The sequence below is a fragment of the Polypterus senegalus genome, chromosome 13, assembly GCF_016835505.1.
Source record: "Polypterus senegalus isolate Bchr_013 chromosome 13, ASM1683550v1, whole genome shotgun sequence".
NCBI classification, from domain to species: Eukaryota; Metazoa; Chordata; class Cladistia; order Polypteriformes; family Polypteridae; genus Polypterus; species Polypterus senegalus.
In genome coordinates, this window is record NC_053166.1 from 161,424,408 (window position 1) to 161,444,385 (window position 19,978).

General features: G+C 46.2%; 1 protein-coding gene across 14 annotated transcripts in view; it reads left to right on the forward strand.

Annotated features, from left to right (window-relative positions):
• The first annotated feature begins 863 nt into the window (after nucleotides 1–863).
• The window catches only part of mapk8ip3 (mitogen-activated protein kinase 8 interacting protein 3), an 86,905-nt gene continuing 67,790 nt past the window's right edge, over nucleotides 864–19,978 (forward strand). For all 14 annotated transcript variants that reach the window (XM_039776183.1, XM_039776184.1, XM_039776181.1 and 11 more), the window contains exons 1-2: nucleotides 864–1,416; nucleotides 19,219–19,339. In XM_039776183.1, coding sequence (XP_039632117.1) covers nucleotides 1,111–1,416; nucleotides 19,219–19,339 — 427 coding nt within the window. In that variant the 5' untranslated portion in view covers nucleotides 864–1,110. The remainder of the gene's footprint in view (nucleotides 1,417–19,218; nucleotides 19,340–19,978) is intronic.

A 19,978-nucleotide genomic window follows, 5' to 3' on the forward strand; every position in this document is an offset into this window, starting at 1 on the left:
AAAACTTTGGACTTCAGACCCTAAGGTTGTTGGTTCAGATGCCACTACTGACACCATTGTGATCCTAAACAAGTCACTTCCCCTGCAAAAACAAAAGAAATGCAATCAATTGTATCTCACTTGTTGTAATTCGACTTGAATAAAGGTGTCTGCCAAGAAAGTAAATGTAAGATAGATGGATAGGAAAGGCACTACATAGATTGACAGATATACACATAGACAATCTGATAGATAGATAGATCAATAGAGGTGCTATATGGTAGATATATACGCATTAAAGGCACTATATATCAGTTATACAGATAGATGAACTTTCGTTTTGTTTGCACTATAAAGAAGCAAATGCATAAATAAACATTCAATCCACTTAGCAAAAGCAGCCACAACACAAACAAATCAATAATTTCATTTACAAAGCACCTTGTGAGAGTCTGCTATGTGAAAAGCATTACATTAAATAAAGACTGACAGATAAATAATGAAACAAGCAAACAAACAAGCAATATAAACAAGCAAGCAAAAAATCGATACAATGGCAAGTGAAGTAAAAGGCAAGCAAAATGGATACATGAATAACGTATTGAAAACAGAAGTAAATAAACGAATAAATATTTCTAACCAGCTCCGGCCTCTCGCGCCCCCGACTTGATGGTCACCAAGCCCCGATATGCAAATTAAAAAACTTTAAAGGAAAGTCAACTGGAAATCGACTTTCGTGCACTAGCTCGAGGCGCGCGGCCGCACTGAGGGATGTGTGCGCGCCGTGCCGCTACTGCTGTGGTACTGCATTGGGCGCGAGTGCGCTGTCTGCAGAGCCGTGACGTCAGCGCAGCGTCAGCCTGGGCGGGTCCCATTTTCGCCCTCGCTCTCGCCAGCTCTCTCTCCCCCTGTGTTACTCACTCGCAGCCTCCTCGAGCAACACCAGCAGCTTAGCATCACCTGCCGACGGACGCCGCACCAGGCGAGATGTCTCCACTTTTGAGCCGGCGTCTGTGAAAGATGGGTACGATGAAAAAGGCTCGCAAGTGACACTTCGTGCACGAAGGAGACATAACAGCAAGAACAGAAAATCAAAGCGGCCCTGCCTCGTCGGGGGAGCGATCCGCCAATATGATGGAGATCCAGATCGACGAGGTGGTCTATCAGGATGACTACGGCTCCGAGTCCGTTATGTCGGAGCGGGTGTCAGGCCTGGCGCGGAGCATCTACCGCGAGTTTGAGCGCCTCATTCGTTGTTACGACGAGGAGGTTGTCCAGGAGCTTATGCCGCTCGTAGTGAACGTTCTGGAGAACCTGGACTCCGTGCTCACCGAGAACCAGGAGCATGAAGTGGAGCTGGAGCTGCTCAAGGAAGACAACGAACAGCTGCTGACGCAGTACGAGCGGGAGAAAGCGCTGCGCAAGCAGGCTGAAGAGGTGAGGGAACAAGCGACCCGGGGTCGTGGGTACCGAGAGAGGAGGAGAGGGAAGGGTGACTTGCGCGTCAGAGATGGAGGCCCCATGGAAGGGTGGGAGTTGGCCGCCCTTTGAGCCCGCCCCCCAAGGAGGGCAAGTGTTTGAGTGAGCAGAGGGATGATGGGGTGTGTATGTGTGGGTGGGGGTCGGCCCAGGTCAAAGGCAGATAGAGCAGCATCCTAAGACGGGCAGGGTAATGGCACCTCATTGACTTAGTAATGGGCTGGAATCCTTAAGGGAGGGGCCAGGAATGGTGGGTAATCCATCAATCAGTAATATGCTTGACACATTTGTAATAGAAAGTGCCGTATCATTTCCAGTAGTTAATGTAATGGCTTTACACAGCAAACACCGTTTCAGTGTGATTTAAAAATCAGGTAAAAGTACAATACAAGAATGAAAATTACAAGCAATAGTGTAACAATATTACACAAGGACTACAATGGAAGGGAACGGGAGAGCTGGCATGACTCAGGAGAAGGGGCCGCATCCTCTGGCGTGCTGTTAGGATAATAAATACCTTGGGACTTGCATATTAAAAAAGTGGATAATGTGGTTTTACTGCAGTGGCACCAGTTTTGCTCCCGACCACAGATTTTAAAATTAAAAAAAACAACAACAACAAAACCCTGATGTGCATTCCGGTGTTCTGGTCAGATGTGAGAGGGTCAATCAATAAGATGTGGGTGACTGCTGACTCTGCCGGATGAGAGCCACGAGTCACAACAACAGTCCACATGTCCTTGTTGCGTTTCTGATTGGCTGATTGCTTATTACGTCTTTGCTTGTACCCTACACCAGTGATTCCCAGGCTAGGTCCTGGGGGGCTTCTGTGGCTGTGGGTCTTATTCCAAAAGATTGCATAATCAGTGGGCCATGCTTAGTTGATCTCATTGTTTACTGAGCCGTCCTTTTTCTTTATTCTGAAGTATTTTTTTTTCCAATGCTTTAAATGCTTACATTGCTGTTGCCATTTCCTTTGTAATTCCCGTATTTCTTTAGTGTTTGCTCACCAGTTTGTATCTAAATACTGACAGCGCTTCAGGGCAGCAATTACTTCAAAGTCAAATTCACTTTTCTGCTTGTCTGTAAGAAACATTTATTAATGAGCAGACAAGTGAAAATGGCAGAGAAGTCATTGCTGTCCCCTAGCATTCAATGCCATTTGTACCCGTGTCTGCACCGTACAATCAGTAGGGCAAACTCTACAGAAAAGGGTAAGTTATACAAATGAAACAGCAAAAGAAATGTAAGCATTTAAAGCAATACTCCACCCTAAAGCGCTATTTTTATTTATTACCAACCTGCAGGGAAAAACTTGGGGGTTGGTGGCAGAGTTGGCACTCCAGCCACCATAAAAAACTCCCACTGTTCCACTCCATCTGAACTGTTGTGGTGCTGAGGTGTCACCCGTCACATGGCTGCACTCGGGTCCTAATCTGGGATCCTGAGTTGGTTTGTCATGTGGTGGGTGAGGCAATGCGCTCTATCAGCGCCTGCTCCTAACCTCTCCTCCTCCATGTAGTTTGTAGTGATGGCAGAGGAAAGTTTTGATCTCAAGTTATCATGCAGAATGAGAGAAAAATTCTGATTCTAATGATGACCCAAGCAGTATAATTTAGGCAAATCATGTAAGGTTAAGAAACTCGTGTTGCATAATCCGCATGTCCCAATTGTTCTGTGCTTGTGAGCTGAAGACAGGACTCTTGGCCAATCAATGAGGGGGAGAGCACCGGTCGCCATTAGCATCCATTATATCATTATATTTTTCCTGTGTTCTGCATAAAAACATGAAATTTTCTCAGCCAGCACTACAAACTACATGGGGTGTGTAACATGTACAAAAATAGCACTTTTGGGTAGAGTGTTACTTTAAAGCTGTGTCACAATATAAACATTTGTATGAACTTCTTGGTAATATTTGTGGGCCAGATCAATAAACAATAAATTCTACAAAAAAATAAATAAATAAAAAGACTGGCACGCTGATTGTGAAGTTGGTAGGAATAAAAACCTGAGGCCATTGGGACCCCCAGACTGCACTTCAAAGTCTCTCATCTACATTGAGCATGTGACAGGCCAAAGCCAGATATAGATGTGGCCAAAGGGTTTGGTGTCCTTCCACTGTTTAACACAGAATCACCATTATAATGGCTGACCCTGCGCTCAGACCCCCAAAGGTCATGCGAAAAGACAGGGATTAACAAAGTATGTCAAATCAAAAAACATCACATTTCTGTGAAACAAGTTGAAACTGTTCTTTATTCACATCCCATAGAGGAGGCCCTTTGTTTTTGATTTAGGACTTAACGCATTGTTAAAAAAATGTTAATGTGCCCAGGTGAGAACAGATTTTCAGAGTTGCCTGAACCCCAACTCCGGTGGTGAGTTTTTATTTTTATTTTTTTGGCAGAGTGACGATGAGAGTGACTTTGGTAGTGTGGTGGGCTTCCTTTTGCAATCTGGAGCGCATGGCATTGGCCATTTGACAGATTTGTCTGATTTTATTTCACATATAAAGTAAACTTTAAACGTAAAGTATTACACATAGGAAGTAAAAATGTTAGGTTTGAAAACACAATGGGAGGTCTGAAAATTGAAAGTACGCCTTATGAGAAGGATTTAGGAGTCATGATGGACTCGTCACTGTCTACATTAAGACAGTTTATAGGAGCCATTAAGAAGACCAACATTATGTCAGGTTATATAGCGCCTTGATGTGCGGAGTACAAGTCACAGGAGGTTCTGCTCAACCTTTATAACACACTGGTGAGGCCTCATTTGGAGTCCTGGGTGCAGTTTGGGTCTCCAGGCTACAAAAAGGACATAGCAGCACTAGAGAAGGTCCAGAGAAGAACAACAAGGCTGATTCAGGGCTACAGGGGACGAGTTGTGAGGAAAGATTCAAAGAGCTGAGCCTAAGTATTGAGTAAAGTTTAGGTCTTGTTAGGTCTGAATACACAGTGGGAGGTCTGAAAATCAAAAGTACGCCTTATGAGAAGGATTTAGGAGTCATGATGGACTCGTCACTGTCTACATTAAGACAGTTTATAGGAGCCATTAAGAAGACCAACAGTATGTCAGGTTATATAGCGCCTTGATGTGCGGAGTACAAGTCACAGGAGGTTCTACTCCAGCTTTATAACACACTGGTGAGGCCTGATCTGGATTTCTGTGTGCGGTTTTGGCCTACAGGCTATAAAAGGACATAACAGCACTAGAGAAGGTCCAGAGACGAGCGACGAGACCGAATCCAGGGCTACAGGAAAAAGTAAAAGAGCTGAGCCTTTACAGTTTAAGCAAAATAAGATTAAGAGGAGACCTGAGTGAAGTGTTTAAAATTATGAAGGGAATTAGTCCAGCGGATGGAGACGGTGACTTTAAAATGAGATCATCAAGAACACAGGGACATAGTTGGAAACTTGTGAAGGGTGAATTTCAACAAACATTAGGAAGTTTTTCTTCACACAAGGAACCACAGACACGAGGAATCAGTGACCCAGTGGACAGAAGCACTTTAGGGACCTTCAAAACTCGACTTGATGTTATTTTGGAGGAATTAAGTTGATGGGACTAATAAACTTTGTTGGTCTGAATGGCCTGTTCTCGTCCAGAGTTTTCCTAATGTAGCGCCTTTCATAATAAGCAAAAGCCCAAAGAGCGTTTACACATGCAGTGCCTTCAGAAAATCTTCAGACCCCCTCAGTTATGTCACATTTTATGATGTTGCAGCCGTATGCTTAAATCATTTTCTTATCCCCTCATGAAGCAACACTCAATACGCCAGGGTGACAAAGCATACGCAAAGTTTTAGACATGTTTGCAATTTAGTTAAAAATAATAATTAAAAATAAAAAAGAAATAACATTGCCACAAGTATTCAGTTACTTCACTGAGTACTTCTTTGACGTCCCTGTGGCAGCGATTCCAGCCTGGAATCTTCTTGCTTTGACGTGACAAGCTGTACACGCCTGGATTGGGAGGATTTTCTGCAATTCTTCTCATCAGATGTTCTCAAGCTCTGTCAGGTTGGATGGAAACTGTCGGTGGGCAACTCTTTTCAGGTCTCTCCAGAGATGTTCCTCTGCGTTCAGGTCTGGGCCCCAGCTGTGCCACCCCAGAACATTCACAGAGCTGTGCCTAAGCCACTCCTGTGTTGTCTTTCCTTCGTGTTTTTATGGTCATTGTCCTGTTGGAAGGTAAACCAGTGGCCCAGTCTGAAGTTCAGCGCACTCTGGAGTGAACTTTCATTAAAGATATCTCGGTATCTTGCTCAGTTCATCTTTCCGTCAACCCTGACTAGTCCCCCAGTCCTTGCAGCTGATAAACAGCCCCACAGCATGATGCTACCACCGCCATGCTTCACCGTTGGACTGGTGTTGCACAGGTGACAAGTGGTGTCTGGGGTCCTTCAGATCAAACACTTAGAATTGAGGCCAGTCAGTTCCATCTTTGTTTCGTCAGAGCGGAGTACCATGTGTCTCATAGCCAGAGAGTCTTTTAGGTGCCTTTTTTGAAACTCTTCATGTGGCCCAGATCAGTTGAGTGTTCCAGAGCTGGTTGTCCTTCTGGAAGTTTCTCATATCTCTACACAGGTCCTCTGGAACTCATCCACAGTGACCAGTGAATTCTTGCTAAGCTCCCTTAACCAAGGCCCTTCTCTGCTAGTTCTCAGTTTGGCCAGGCAGCCAGCTCTAGGAAGAGTCGTGGTTTCTCCAAACGTCTTTCATTTAAGAATTATGGAGGCCACTGTGGTCTTAGGAACCCTCAGTGCTGTAGATATTGTTGTAGTCCTCCTCAGGTCTGTGCTTTAAAACTCAACCTCATAGCTGGATCTGTGCTCACCTGTGGGACCCTCTATAGACAGGCGTGTGCCTTTCCTAATCAGTCCAGTCGATCACGTTGACCACAGGTGGACTTCAAACATCCCAATGGTGAACAACAGAGTGGAATGCGTCAGAGCAAAATAGCAACAGGTCGGATTACTTGTGTCAAGGGATACTTCAGTTTTATTTTGAATACATTTTCAAAACGTCTAAAATGCCATTTTCACTTTGTCATGCTGGCGCATTGAGTGTTGTTTGATGACAGAAAAAATTAATTGAAAGGACTTCAGCAGAACAAAATGTGACTAAGGTGAGGTTCTCCACAGACGTTGTGAAGGCCCTGTAACAGTGAGAATATTCTGGCCCAAAACCCATTAAAGACTTGGCTACTGGTGTTGTACCTGTACAGGTACTATTTAAAAAGAATCACGATTTTCCATGAAGTAAGTTGAAACGGGCAGAAGTGATTAGCATCTGGCGTCCTTTATTCTATATTGTGCAGAGCAGACCCCTTTGCTTTTGGTAATAAAGTAAATAAAGTAAATTATTTTGAACAGTAATATTTCCTAGGTGAGAACAGATTTTCAGTATGGGCCTGAACTCTGGTGGGAGGATATTTTATATTGGACAGAGTAGAGATGAGAGCGACTTTGGTATTGTGGTGGGCTTCACCTGGCCATTCAAAAGCAGTCTTCTTCTTCCTCTTCATCTTTTCCCACTTCAATGTAGGATCAATTTGCTTCATCAAACGTCCCCATACAGCTTAGTCCTGCACCTCCTCCTCAGATCTCCTTTTACTTCACCTGCCCACCTTCGCTTTGGCCTTCCTCGCTTTCTCTTCTCCCGGACTTCCATTCCCATCACTCTTTTGCCAACAAATTCCTTGTCTCTCTTCATCACATATCCATACCCCTTCAGTCTACTTTCCTGGACTTTCCTAGGTCTGTCTCCCACTGTCTGCTGTGGGAGTTGTCCATTCCTAACATCTCTGCATACTGCGCCCCACAACATTGGAATATTCCTGTGCATTCTGGTCGGACTCACAGTTGATATTCTTCGTGGTCTTGGCTCCCTTATACATGTTTGTAACTCTTAAAAGCTGTTTGCTGTTGTCTGTCCAGATAAATATGGCCGCTTTGCTGATTTCTCCAGGTTCTCTTGCCTTGTCTTGTGCTTTAGGTGTGCCAACTTACTTTGCATTTGCTCCAAAAACAAATCTCGGTTTTGGCTGACACACTGCGTGTGCCTAATGGGATCGATTTGCGAGTTTTTGCATGTGAACAGGCCTGTCTCCATTTGTGTTCACTCAGCACACCTCCGACTGTAAATATAAGAGCAGGTCACGTCGCCTGCAGAAATTCTCGGGTGAGTCTACACGCATATCCTAAGGGGGATGAGACAAAGGAGAGGAGTCAGGGGGAGAACGTTCAGGAAACTGGTCATTCACTTTTGCCACACCAAAGGACCTTTAGCCCGGTCACTATTTAGGGAACTGGTGGGTGTGGAGGTGGTGCACTGTCTCAAGTGCTTGGGGGTCCACATCAATGACAGGCTGGGCCGGTTTCATAAGAGGAACTAGAGAGGAAAGGGCAGAAATGATTCTTTTTTCTGAGGAGACTTTCCTTTAATGTGGTTTTGACATCTTTTAGACCACTCTGTGATGGCCACTGTGGTGTGTTGGGCTGCTAACATCACTTCAAGAGAGGCCCACCGAATCAACAAGCTAGGCTCCATTATGGTGCGCTCTCTGGCCCGGCTGGAGGTGGTGGTGGAATAAAGACAAGCTGATGTCCATTATGAACTATGCTGCACATCTTCTCGGTGCCACGCTAGCATTGAGGACCTTTGGCTGATAAACTAATCAGCAGAAGTGTGTCAAGACACACCTGGGGTTCCTTTATACCTACACCTTCCTTAGCTATTCCCATTTTTATTTGGGGTCTCTGTTTTCCATGAAAATCGTTTTCTCACTTTAAGGGTCTGTAAGAGTTTTGCTGCTTCTTGCCGTTTGCATCAGCCTCTCTTTGGTGTGATAAAAGTGCAGCCGAAATGGGTGAATTTGCAGAAGCGTGTTTAGGTTTAGGCAGTCTTTGGCTTCTATCTATCGTCAGGACCAGTAATTCACAGTCTGGCAAGAGTACACGTAGCATTTTTGCAAGTATTGTGGCAGCTGCATGTTATCCATATCTCAGTCCAACATTATTCCATCTGGAGTGATCTTCCAAATGGGTAATCTTACTAGACAGCCTGCTTCTTGTCGCCTCCATTTCGTTTGAAACGGTTACAATTTCGTTATGCGTCTTCACAATCTCAGACAGTCTTGTTTCCAAATGTGATGTGCGTTCTGCAGTATCTGCTGTGTCTCGTTTAGATTTCTTAACATCAGGACAGAGAGATTTAGGGAGCTCTTCCCGAAGTAGAATCGTTCTTGTTTCTGTAATGGGCTGATCAGTAGTTTGTGTATCCGACTTTTTTCCTACCTCCGATGATACCAGCGAAGGTGTAGGGGGCAGGCTACGAGATGTAGAGTGGTGCGTAGGCCTCAAGAGCTGAACCTTCGGAAGCGCCATGCTTGTTTTTGCATGTCGAGCTTACTGGGGTACTTAAGAAGTCTGGTAGTGTCGCTGGGCCGCTATTTTTAGGCCTTTTCCCCATTTCTTATATGAAGTAATATCTTAAGTTTCAAATAAATGCTGAAGATGATAATTTTAGGCTTGCTATCGGCCGCTGTTAATGAGGCTAAACAGGAGCTCTAAAACTCTACGTAGAAACCACACCACCGGGGTCTCTATTTTCAACTAGACTTGTAAAAGCTTCAGCTTCAACCTTTTATGGCCGGATGCTTTTCCTCTCCATTCATCCAGGCTTGGGACCGGCTCCAAAATAGAGGCTCAGTTCCTTTATACCTACAGCAGAGTGCCTGGAACTGCTCTTTTATCTTTAGCCAAGTCAGAAATGTTCAGCTTTTTCGCAGTTCTGGTGTGTATTTGAGGAGGCTGTGAGCCTCTATAAAAAACATTAGTTTTCCTCTTGGGACATAAAAAGGTTTTTATCTTTCCATCTATCCAGCCGTTTAATGTGGAATGAACTGTACCCTGTACCCTGTACCCTGAAGCCAACGTCACATTGCTCATCTTCTAGTCTAAGATTATGCCAGACTTTCTGATCTCGTTGCTGGACTGTGCCCATTGACATGACCAAAAATAGCTGGGCTTGTCAGTTTTTGTGACTGCGTGGCGAAGGTGCAGCTCAATTGTGTTCACCCTTTTTCTGACATTCTGTCTGACGGAGCTGGTGCTCTACGAAGGGTTGAAAGGGTACGTCAAGTTCTGCTTCAGTCTCTGCCCTGTTTTTCTTTTTCCATTCTTTTGTTGTATTTGAGACATATGCAGAGAATCTTCTCCGTTTGGGACGTCCTGAACACCCGTGTTCCTCATCCTTCATTGCTCTATGATGTGTATTGTACTTGCAGCTGAGCTTTCATTGGTTGTTGGCTGTCAAGCAAGCGTGTGCCGGCGTTACGACTAAAGACAAAGTCAAACCGGTTTGATTTTACTGGGACGGATTGCAGACTAGTTGGACTGAGTCTCTGGGTGGGTGAGGGTTGATGACCGGCCTTCATGGGAGCGCACTGCTGACCGCCTCCCAGTCACAAAGATTATCTGCTGGTAAAGTCGCCTGTTGCGACATGGCCTTGAAGAGCTGGCACGCTCCTTCTTCTTCCTGAATGAAGAGTGAATCGTTTGTGCCTTGAGAGACTTGCAGATCTGGGCAGACACAAAGTTGTCAGCGGGTATTTGGAGTGTCACCGCTGCCAAATGGAATGCTGATAGTGCGCCCAAATCTTGACTTTTTGTACCCCAAAAGTGGTGAAGTATACCCCGCTCAGCCGGAATAGGAAGCATTGTGGGGAGGAGGAGGCCTGCCGTTCCTGTAAGGGGGCTGCTGGATGTATAAGGAAGTGCTGCGTCCCTGGCGTGTTGTGCCTGCAGGTCTTCTTAACGATATGCGGGTTTGCTTTATTTGCACACTTGTTGTTTTATTGTCAGCTGTTTTCAGGAGACATGCAATGCTAACCCTCACCTACTCTGTTTCTGTTCTCGGTACTCAAATGTGGCAATTGGTGCCACGGCCCACCTGCCAAGTTGTTTTGCCTGCCTATGGTAAAGTCATCCCTGATGCAGGATCGCAGGAATCATGGGAAAGAGGGGTCCTTTCATTGGATTGGCTGGCCCAGCACTGTTTCAGCCGTGGAATGGCCAAATAGGGGAGGCAGCCTGATGGATGAGGTCTCCAGGACTCTAAAAATATCCAAATCTTATTCTGTGATGTCATCTACTGTTAAATTCTGCTCCGTACTTCTAAAATTTTTATTTTTATGTTGTATTGAGGATTTGTTCTGCTCTGTATGTTGTATTGTATTGTATTGACCCCCTACTTTTGACACCCACTGCACGCCCAGCCTCTCTCTTTGAACTGCCTTTCCCGACGTTTCTTCCATTTTTACCCACAAAGTTTTTTCTTTGTCTTCTCAGAGAGTCAAGGCTGGGGGGCTGTCAAGAGGCAGGGTCTGTTAAACCCCATTGCGGCACTTCCTGTGTGATTTTGGGCTTTACACAAATAAACTGTATTGTATTGTGTTGTGTTGTGTTGTGTTGTGTTGTATGCAGGTAGGATTTTCACTTCATGTAAGAATTTCATATTTTTTCTTAGTGTGCGTCTTTTGTTGGCATTGTTCTATTGTTGACTGGTCTGAGGAGACATGCCAGTAAGAATGCTACTGTTCTGGGGACCCTGTGACTTGAAACGGCACTAAAGTTACGCATGTGCACCCGGTGAGCGGGCGTTCTGAAATGGCGGCATGTCTGCATTTAATTGATGCCGTGGTCCGCTTGGGATCCCATTAGAGATTAATCCTTGTGCAGATTACGGGTGGAGATCAGATTTCCAAATCCAAGCAATCGGATTTGACTGACACGGATGCTTGGCTCGCATCTGTTATAGTGAAGCGTTCGGCCCTGTGAGCACGCGGCAGCTTGGCATATGGTGGCTGGAAAATGCACTGGCATTGCGCTGCTGCTTAATTGTATTATTCACTCCCAGTGTTCTCTTCTTGGCCTTCGCCATCCTAAAATGTCCCTAGTGTGTGCTTGGTATGTGCGTGTGTGTGTGTGTGTGTGTGCCCTGTGGTGGGCTGGCACCCTGCCTGGGATTTGTTTCTGCCTTGCACCCTATGCTGGCTGGGATTGGCTCCAGCGGACCCCCGTGACCTTGTGTTAGGATATAGCAGGTTGGAAAATGACTGACTGACCTTTTTTCCCGTTACTGCTCTGTTGAGTGGCGCTCTGGTGCCCGTTCTATCTAGCGTTATTGGTGTAGTTGCACACAGATTACTGATTTTGTTTGAATAGATGTATGGGGTGACGTGATGCCAATGAGCACTCTGGTGAAGGAAATGGCAGGGTGGCAGCACAGGTATGCGTGTCCGAGGCAGTCCAGGGAGATCGTGGGACGCTATGCGAGTTGTCCAATCCTAGACGGGAGAAGGCCTCCCAACACAAGGTACCTACAGCGTGGCAAGAAGGAGAATAAATGTTATCAAAACTGACGTGTAAGGCGCCTAAGAGAGAGAACGGACTTTATGTACTGGACAGTAATGGGAGGTGTTGTGGCTGCGGTGGGCCACGCATGTGTGAGTGTGGGTCGCAGATTCAGAGGGTTCCTTTCGGATTACGGCACTTAAGACCAACTGCATGAAAGGCGTGCCGGGTAATTGGGAGGAGCTGAGTGAGGTGTCTGATGGGATTGGAGGAAGGGACCCTGCGTGCGTATGAAATGTGAAGATGGATGTTAAGAGTTCGTCTTCGTTGAGGGGCCTGAATCTGTCGTTAGTGGAGCGTGCACCGCGGTACTCCTGGGCAGCTTGAATAAAATGCGCGGCACTCTTTGATTATCCCTTAGAGCACAGCTTCTTGACTCTTTTAGGGTGGATATCGACTTCTGTCGAGGCCGGAAGTCGACATCCATAGCTAGAGCGTGATAATGAGCTGTCGACATCGACAAGACACACCGTTATTTAATAGGCGTATCCTCTGAGCTGGGAGGAATATTAGACTCGTTGACCTGCCATTGAACTGAGTAGCATGGAGTAAAGGACATCTAGAATGGCATCGACATCTAGGGAGAGAGCAGAGCGGATGCGCAAAGCAAAATGCTCGGTGGACGACTTTTTTGCGTATATTTAATTATTTTGAGTTGGACTTGTCAGACTTTAAATTTGGTGCAAGTGATCTGGAGATCGAGATCTAAAATGACAGTAAAGTACCGTCATCAGCTGATCAGTCCCCCATCCGCAAACGCACAACCGCTAAATGCTTCCACGGCAGCTCGGGTCACACTGGGTCGTGACTCCCCGCTGTATTCAACAGGAAAGGGCCGCCGTGTGCAGTCTGAGAAGTAATTCTTTGCATTTATATAGCGCCTTTCTTACTACTCAAAGCGCTCAGCAGTTGTAGGTTAAGGGCCTTGCTCAAGGGCCCAGCAGAACAGAGTCACTTTGGCATTTACGGGATTTGAACCGACACGCGGGCAATTTGTTCTGCTAGCACTGTTGGCGCTGATTCTTCAAGGTTGACATGGACGCCGTCTCAAAGACACTAAGAAGGGCGTGATTGGGTCGCAACACCAAATAAATAAAGTTTGAAAAACGCCACCGTGGAGCTGAGACATGGGGGGATGATATGGCGGACTAGTTTGAGTTGTTTTTCTGTCAAGAAGTCCCTTGTTGCCCTTGAACAGTCTGCGAAAGGGAGAAGGGAAAAGGACCGGAATTCTTGCTGTTATTTCTGATTTAGAAAGTCTTTGTTTCCCATCGAGTAGCCGGGAGAAGGGCAGCAATCGTTGTGCTTTTGTCGGTTTTTGAAATTCTTTATCGTTTTAACGCCTACACCTGAGTATGAGATTCCAACAGATGGCGGATCACAACCTTTTGTAGTCATGAAATGCATTACTGCAAGTGTTTGTGATTCGCCATCTGTTGGAATGAGAAATGCAGTTCATATGTCTCGTGTTATATGTCATTTGGCATGGGGTCCACAAAAGCAGTGTTAATGTTTGGGATGTGCCATCTGTTGGAATGACAGAGACAGAGATGCACAGATCCTTTTATTAAGGTGGATTTTTGATGTCGCCTGCCTTTAATAAAGAACTTTCTGTTTTGTTACCATCCTGTCTGCGTCTGTCTCCCTCATCCTGGTTAATCCTCAGTTCGACTCCTAGATGCCCCTTGGTTAGACCAGTGTGTGGTATTTGGTGGGTACGCTCTCTGCCCAGTTTGCTCCAGCCTGTATCTTTTACCTTACCCCACTACTCTTGATTTTGTTGGGGGTCCAGTATTTTTTCATTGCTGCCTTTTGCTTCTGCAGAGGCGCTTTGGGAAAACCAAACCCCTTAATTTAGTTAGTTTTGTTTAGCGATTTGATTGTTTTTTTCTTGTTTAGTACCGAGGATGCTGGGAGAAGAATCTCACTAACCCCTTAGACTGAGACTGAGCAATGGAGGGAATGGCAGGGGCCAGATATGACAAAGCTGCCAGAGGAGGAAGAGGAAGAAGAAGATTCAGACATCATTGTTTCATAGGACTTGAGCATGAACTGAATATGAGGAGGTAGAGGAGCAGGAAAGTAGCAGACGTAGCGTAGCGTAGCGTGGTGTGATGGGCTCATAAGCAGGTGGAGGAGGATGTAAGGAGGACAGGTGGGCATGATGGGTAGGAGACAGGTGTGATGATAGTGAGTGGCATTGGTGGATTGAGTGAGGGAATAAAGTGTGAACAGATTGAGTAAGATAGCGGAGTCCCAAGTGACGAGATCAAGCGAGTAGATGCACTGAACGATGCAGATTTTAAAACTACGAGGTAAGGGTGGCCTGTGTATGGCAGTGAGCCCCGTCCTGGCATTAGCAGCAGCAGATGGAGTCGGGCGAAGCTCATCCTTTATATGTGGTGGTGGTGGTGTCCAGAAGTGGAGGCCATTGAGCTTCTGGACTGTGGACAGTAAAGATGGCGCCCTCTCCTGGTTTGGGGTGGAATTGCTTACCTTCTCAGAGCCCTGAAGGTGACCCCTGAGCGCCCGTACCCGGCAGTCTGTACTTCACTTTTGGTCCACAAACCATTTGGATGGCGATCTTAGAGAAAAAAAGCAAATCAGGGTTAGAAAGTGACGGGTGTGGCAGAAGGAGAAACCAGCAAGCTGTAGAATTCAATAACGGGCTTCATTAACAGCTAAACTGAAGATGGTGGCCCTTCAAGACTGTTTGAGACTCCTGGGCATCTCTTTAATCTCTTCATTGTTTGGCTGCTGCTTACGGAACGACACAAAAAAGAAAGACCACTATGGCCCCCTGAGTCTGACCCCCGCAGCTTGCCACGTGTAACGTGTGTGTCCGTTGGTGTTTCTGTTGAGAATCGGCCAGTTTGTAGTGGAGGAGAGACATGTGAGGGGTCTCTTTGCGTGTGCTCCTGTGAAACTCACAATTCAGTAAATGTATACAAAGAAAAACAAAAATGGTGTCCTGATGGTTCTGTGAGCAATGCAGCAAAGCCAAGAAAGCCGTGTGGCCGTTGTTGACATTGCGGATCAGAAGGAAAGAAATCCAAACGGCTGTGACACGAAGGCCGCGGTGATGTGTACTGCATGATCTGCTACCTGCGTTGTTCTGGAATATGGAAGTGTCTGCTTTTCCCCCAGCGTGTAATGTAATATGACTGCGGACTCCGGCACCCCCTGTTTCTGCACAGTCAGCAGTTTAAAAGAACAAAACAAACGGTCCGTTTAACCTGCACTGCAGAACGGGAAACGCTCGTGTGAGGGGCTCGATTGTCCGCGTTAGCCCAGCCCTGCGCGGTCTCTCACTGCACATTTCTGTTTCGATTGTCCATGTCATGTTGTGAACACAGAAAGCACGTATGACTCATTGAGAGGTGAGGTTATGTGGAAAAGCAGACATTGGCCCGGGGTGCTCTTCTCCAGGGTTAATCGCTCACCTTGCTGGTGTGGACAAAAACTCCGACCTGACAGCAGGTGTGGTTATAAAGCAGACAATCAAATGTACATGACAGCGCCAGGGCTCTTCTGAACCCCGTCTGTTGGGTGGGCTCCAGTTTTATACCCCTAGAATGTGTAATTTAATATCATTATAAAATGTAACAGTCAACACTTTATTATACACAATCCTTGAGCCCCTTTAATGTCCCTTATGCAACTTGATTTCTTGGCCCCTTTCTTATGGCGTTCAGATGTAAGCTAAGGGACAACGTGATGAGGCAGACTCACGTGTGGAATGTCAGACCTTTGCACAAACATTTTTCTGTTTGCTAAAACAAAGCATGCTGTTACTTGGTTTAGTAAAGCTTACTTCTCAGACATGAATTAGTACAAGGGAACGAAGAGAACATTCGTCTTCCACACTGGCGCGTCCTTTGTGTCACTGAATTTGTTGTTCCTGCCTGATGCGGTGATTCCAAGCCGGAGCTCAGGCCGAGGAAGGCCCTGTCCCAGTCTGTGTCAGCCACACCTGCTCAGTGACAAAGCACAGGTGTCCTCCGCTTGCCTGGCCCTTAACCCTCTCTGGCCACCGGCATTGTCTACGGGTCAGTGACTGGAAAAGCTGCTGATTGGCCAGTGTGGCGTCCATACAGCGTCAGGCGTCGCACTCTCTGAGTACGAGATGTACGGGTGATAATACGGGCTGTGCATGATGTGTGTGCTCGGTATGTAATACAAAGGTGGCACACTGGCTTCCACATAATCAAATCTAAAATACCAGTAATGGCGCACAGCACAACAGTGAATACACTTGACCTGACCATTCCTAGTTCTCAGACTCTCATTTCTCTGTACGTTTACCATTCGTTTGCTCAGAGGTTGATGCGCTTGCTGCGCTTGCTGCTTCCTGAGCAACTCTTCTTTCCTCCACCCTAGCTGCCCACTTCTTTTATTCTTTCGTTGGCATCTTTTTGCATTAAAACTGATTACGTCCATGTCCGTGTTAAAATGACTTTGTATGTTTCCCTTAATTTTTCACTTAAGCTGGCACTTAAGTCTTCAATCTGCCTCAAGAACGATTTAAGATATGAAGAGGTAGGGGAGGTGACGGGAAGATGGTAGGGAATGAAAACAGTGCCCGTACACATGCGACGCACGCCCGCCCTGCTGCCCGCTGCAGAGAGTTGATTCTACAATAAAATAAAAATAAAAAGAGGAATAACCTTGGAGGTCAATCATCACCCCGAAAGCGGACAGTAGATGTCACATAGTACATGAGAACCAAATTTCAGGTCAATCGGTCACACGATTTGCGAGCGACCGGTGATTCAAAGTCCTGGACAGACAAACAGACAGCCACGGTAGCGTATTATATATAAAGACAGGGTGAGTCAAAATGATGCTAATAATTGAATGGCGGGAGCAATTTATTCACAAAACATACTTCATATGTGCCTAACGCTTTACAGGAGCGTCTCAACCTGTTCGCCATCACACAAAAACCAACGAGCAACAGTGCCATTTAAAGCCCAGACACACGGCTCGCGGGGAGTAGATGACATCACAGTCCGTATTCTGTCCTTCAGGTCACTGATGTCACCAACTGTCCTGCTGTCCACTCGCTCCTTCACCACCATAACCCATAACCAGAAATCACAGGGCGTTAGATCAGGGGAGTGTGGAGGCCATGGCAATGGCGACATCCAGATAAGTTGCCCCTCACATTTCGCCACCACTATATTTTGCCCCAGTATTTATGTACATATCTATAATTGCAATTAAAAATTGAATAAACCTTACCCAGCATTGGCTAACTGAAAATCGTTTGGATTCGTTTAATCGAGATACAAATTTCTATATGTTTACAGAGCGTTTCATTCAAGTGAGGCACTATTGCTAACTTTTATATCATTTAGCTACAGAAATGTTTAAATTAGGAAAGTCAGTTTTGAACGCTGAGAACGATTATTCACCTTATTTGTTCTAGAAACTTCCAACACTCAAAATGTCTGGGTGTGGGTATCAGAAGTTACTGGGTTGGGGGCGAAATGTGGAGGTGAAATTTCCGTAAACCGGCCGTGGTCCACCATGAGGTACCCATCGACCTAGAAAGGTGTGGTCAAGATAAAAAATAATCCATTGGTGTTAACATAATTTTGAGTCGGGTGGCGCAGTGGGCAGCGCTGCTGCCTCACAGTTAGGAGTAGTCCCAGGTTCGCGAGTTTCCAAGTTCTCCCCGTGTCTGCGTGGGTTTCCTCTCACAGTCCAAAGACATGCAGGTTAGGTGGATTGGCGTTTCTAAATTGTCCCGTGTGTGCTTGGGGTGTGTGTGTGCCCTGTGGTGGGCTGGCACCCTGCTCGGGGTTTGTTTCCTGCCTTGTGCCCTATGTTGGCTGGGAATGGCTCCAGTGGACCCCCGTGACCCTGTGGTTAGGATATGGCGGGTTGGATAATGGATGGATGGATGGATAATTTTGAGTCACCCTGCGTAAAAGAAGAGATTGTTGGGTCCTCTCTGCCCTCCATTGAAGACATCTCTGTAAAGCTTACAGCATTGTGGAGGTCCTCTCTCACCCCACCTACAGTCTCTCTGTCCCACTTCCATCTGGCAGAAGGTGCCATAGCATGCCAACCAGATGTGCCAGGTGCTACAACTGCCTCCAGCTCTTGGCGGTCCGTGCTCTGAACTCTGTGCTGCCCCCCTGCCCTCAGATCTGCCCCTAGTGGCAAATCTATTTGCAGTTCATTTGTTACACTTGCCACTCTGGTTGGTTTTTTTCTATTAGTTTAAGTGTTATTATTTATTAATTATTATTTGTGTATATTATTTACTGTATATAATTATTTCTTTGTTGCTATCTAAGCACTTCACTTCACTCACTCTGAGGCTAGGGATCTGCGCCAGTAATCCTGTAAACGCCACAAGTGACTGCACTCCGTTGGGCTCTTAGCCTTCAGTTGTTCTGTCCTGGGTGTGACGTTCACCTGCAGCCAGCCCAGCAAGGAGGTCCTCCAACTCGGGGGCCACTGTAACAAACCTCACACTTGTCCTTTGTTTATGTGTGTGTTGCACTACGATGGTCCCGTTATTTCGTGCCACTGTATGCTGCAGTACGGAGCATGGACGGCATGACAGCAAAGCCTCCTGACTTGTACAGTGTAGTCAGTCCACATAAAGGGCCAAAGCTGCAAACATGGCTGCCATTTTACAGGGGAGACCTCAGCAATTAGCAAGTTAGACAAATGTGTGGTTTGCATAAATGACACAAATAGCCCTTTGGCCTCGGGGGGGGAATGTGGCAGACAACACTTGGGGAAGGAAAATCTGCTGGCTGCACTCATATGGTGTCGGTTTAAAATATTAATGAGGGCTTCCATCCCGGATGGAGTAAGTGGTGATCCCACTCTCACTGATCCCATCTGCGTCCCACCTCATTGTGCAAATGAAACGCTGTCAGATGTTTGGTCAGGTGTAGCACTCCAGGCGATGCACATGTCAACCCGGAAATGCTGGAACAAAACCTGCCAATCAAAAATGAAGTCCGGTGTTTTTTTTTTTTTTTAGGCCTGGATGGCAAACCTCAGCTGATGGTTAATTGTCCACCTCAGTGGGTGAGTTTTTGTCACCTTTGCGTATGATCTTTCCAGTTCCTTCTGGACTACAGCTAGCGTTGGTGTTGGGCCGTGTTCTCCAGAAGCTGGCCTCGCCTTTGGCTGTCTTAATGGCCGCTCTTCTATCCGTTAAGCCTCCGGGTTTGCTTCAGTAGGATCGCATTGAGTCGGAAAGATAAAATGAATTCTTGATCACAGACGTCTCTTAACCTGCGCCAATGCCGACCGCATTTCTACTGTTCACTGAAAACGTTGTCTTTTTTTTTTTTCCACTCCTTTAGAAATTCATTGAGTTTGAAGATGCACTCGAGGGTGAGAAGAAGGAGCTGCAGACGCAGGTGGAGAATCTGGAGCTGCAGGCCAGGCAAATGGAGCTCAAGACCAAGAATTATGCGGACCAAAGTAAGAAGGGCCATTACAAGGATGGGGGGTATGGAGGACGTGGGCAGGTGCATTAATAAAATTAGGGATCACTGAAGTGCGGACCTGCCGACACATTTTTTCCTTGATTTGCCCCTCTGCTCCACAATTTAAAATTACAAATCAAACAGTTCCGACATTTTGATTAAAACGCACACTGCAGAGTTTCATTCAAGGGGATTTGCATACATTTTGGTGTCACCATGTAGAAATGACAACGCTTTAGGGTGCCATATTGTTTGGGACACAGCAGTGTCAGGTCTGTCACATTTAGTCCTTTGTCACATATCCCTGGCATTCAGTGACCGCTTTAGGTTTGCGATTCATAGACATCACCAGGTGTTGAGGATCTTCTCTGGTGATGTTCTGCCAAGCCTCTCATGCAGCCATCTTCAGCTCCTGCTTGTTTCGGGGCTTGTCCTTTTAACTCTTTCAGGGCAGGTGTTGACTTCTGTCAAGCGGAGGTGGTATTCAACTGTAATTGGTGACAAAAACCCACCGTTTTACTTGGATTCCCGTTGCTAGAAGGAAAGTTCATTGGTTTGACCGAGATTCCCTGCACTCTCGTGAGTAGCGAGGTGAAAACAATGGCAAAAGTGGCATCGACATCTGGCGAGAGAT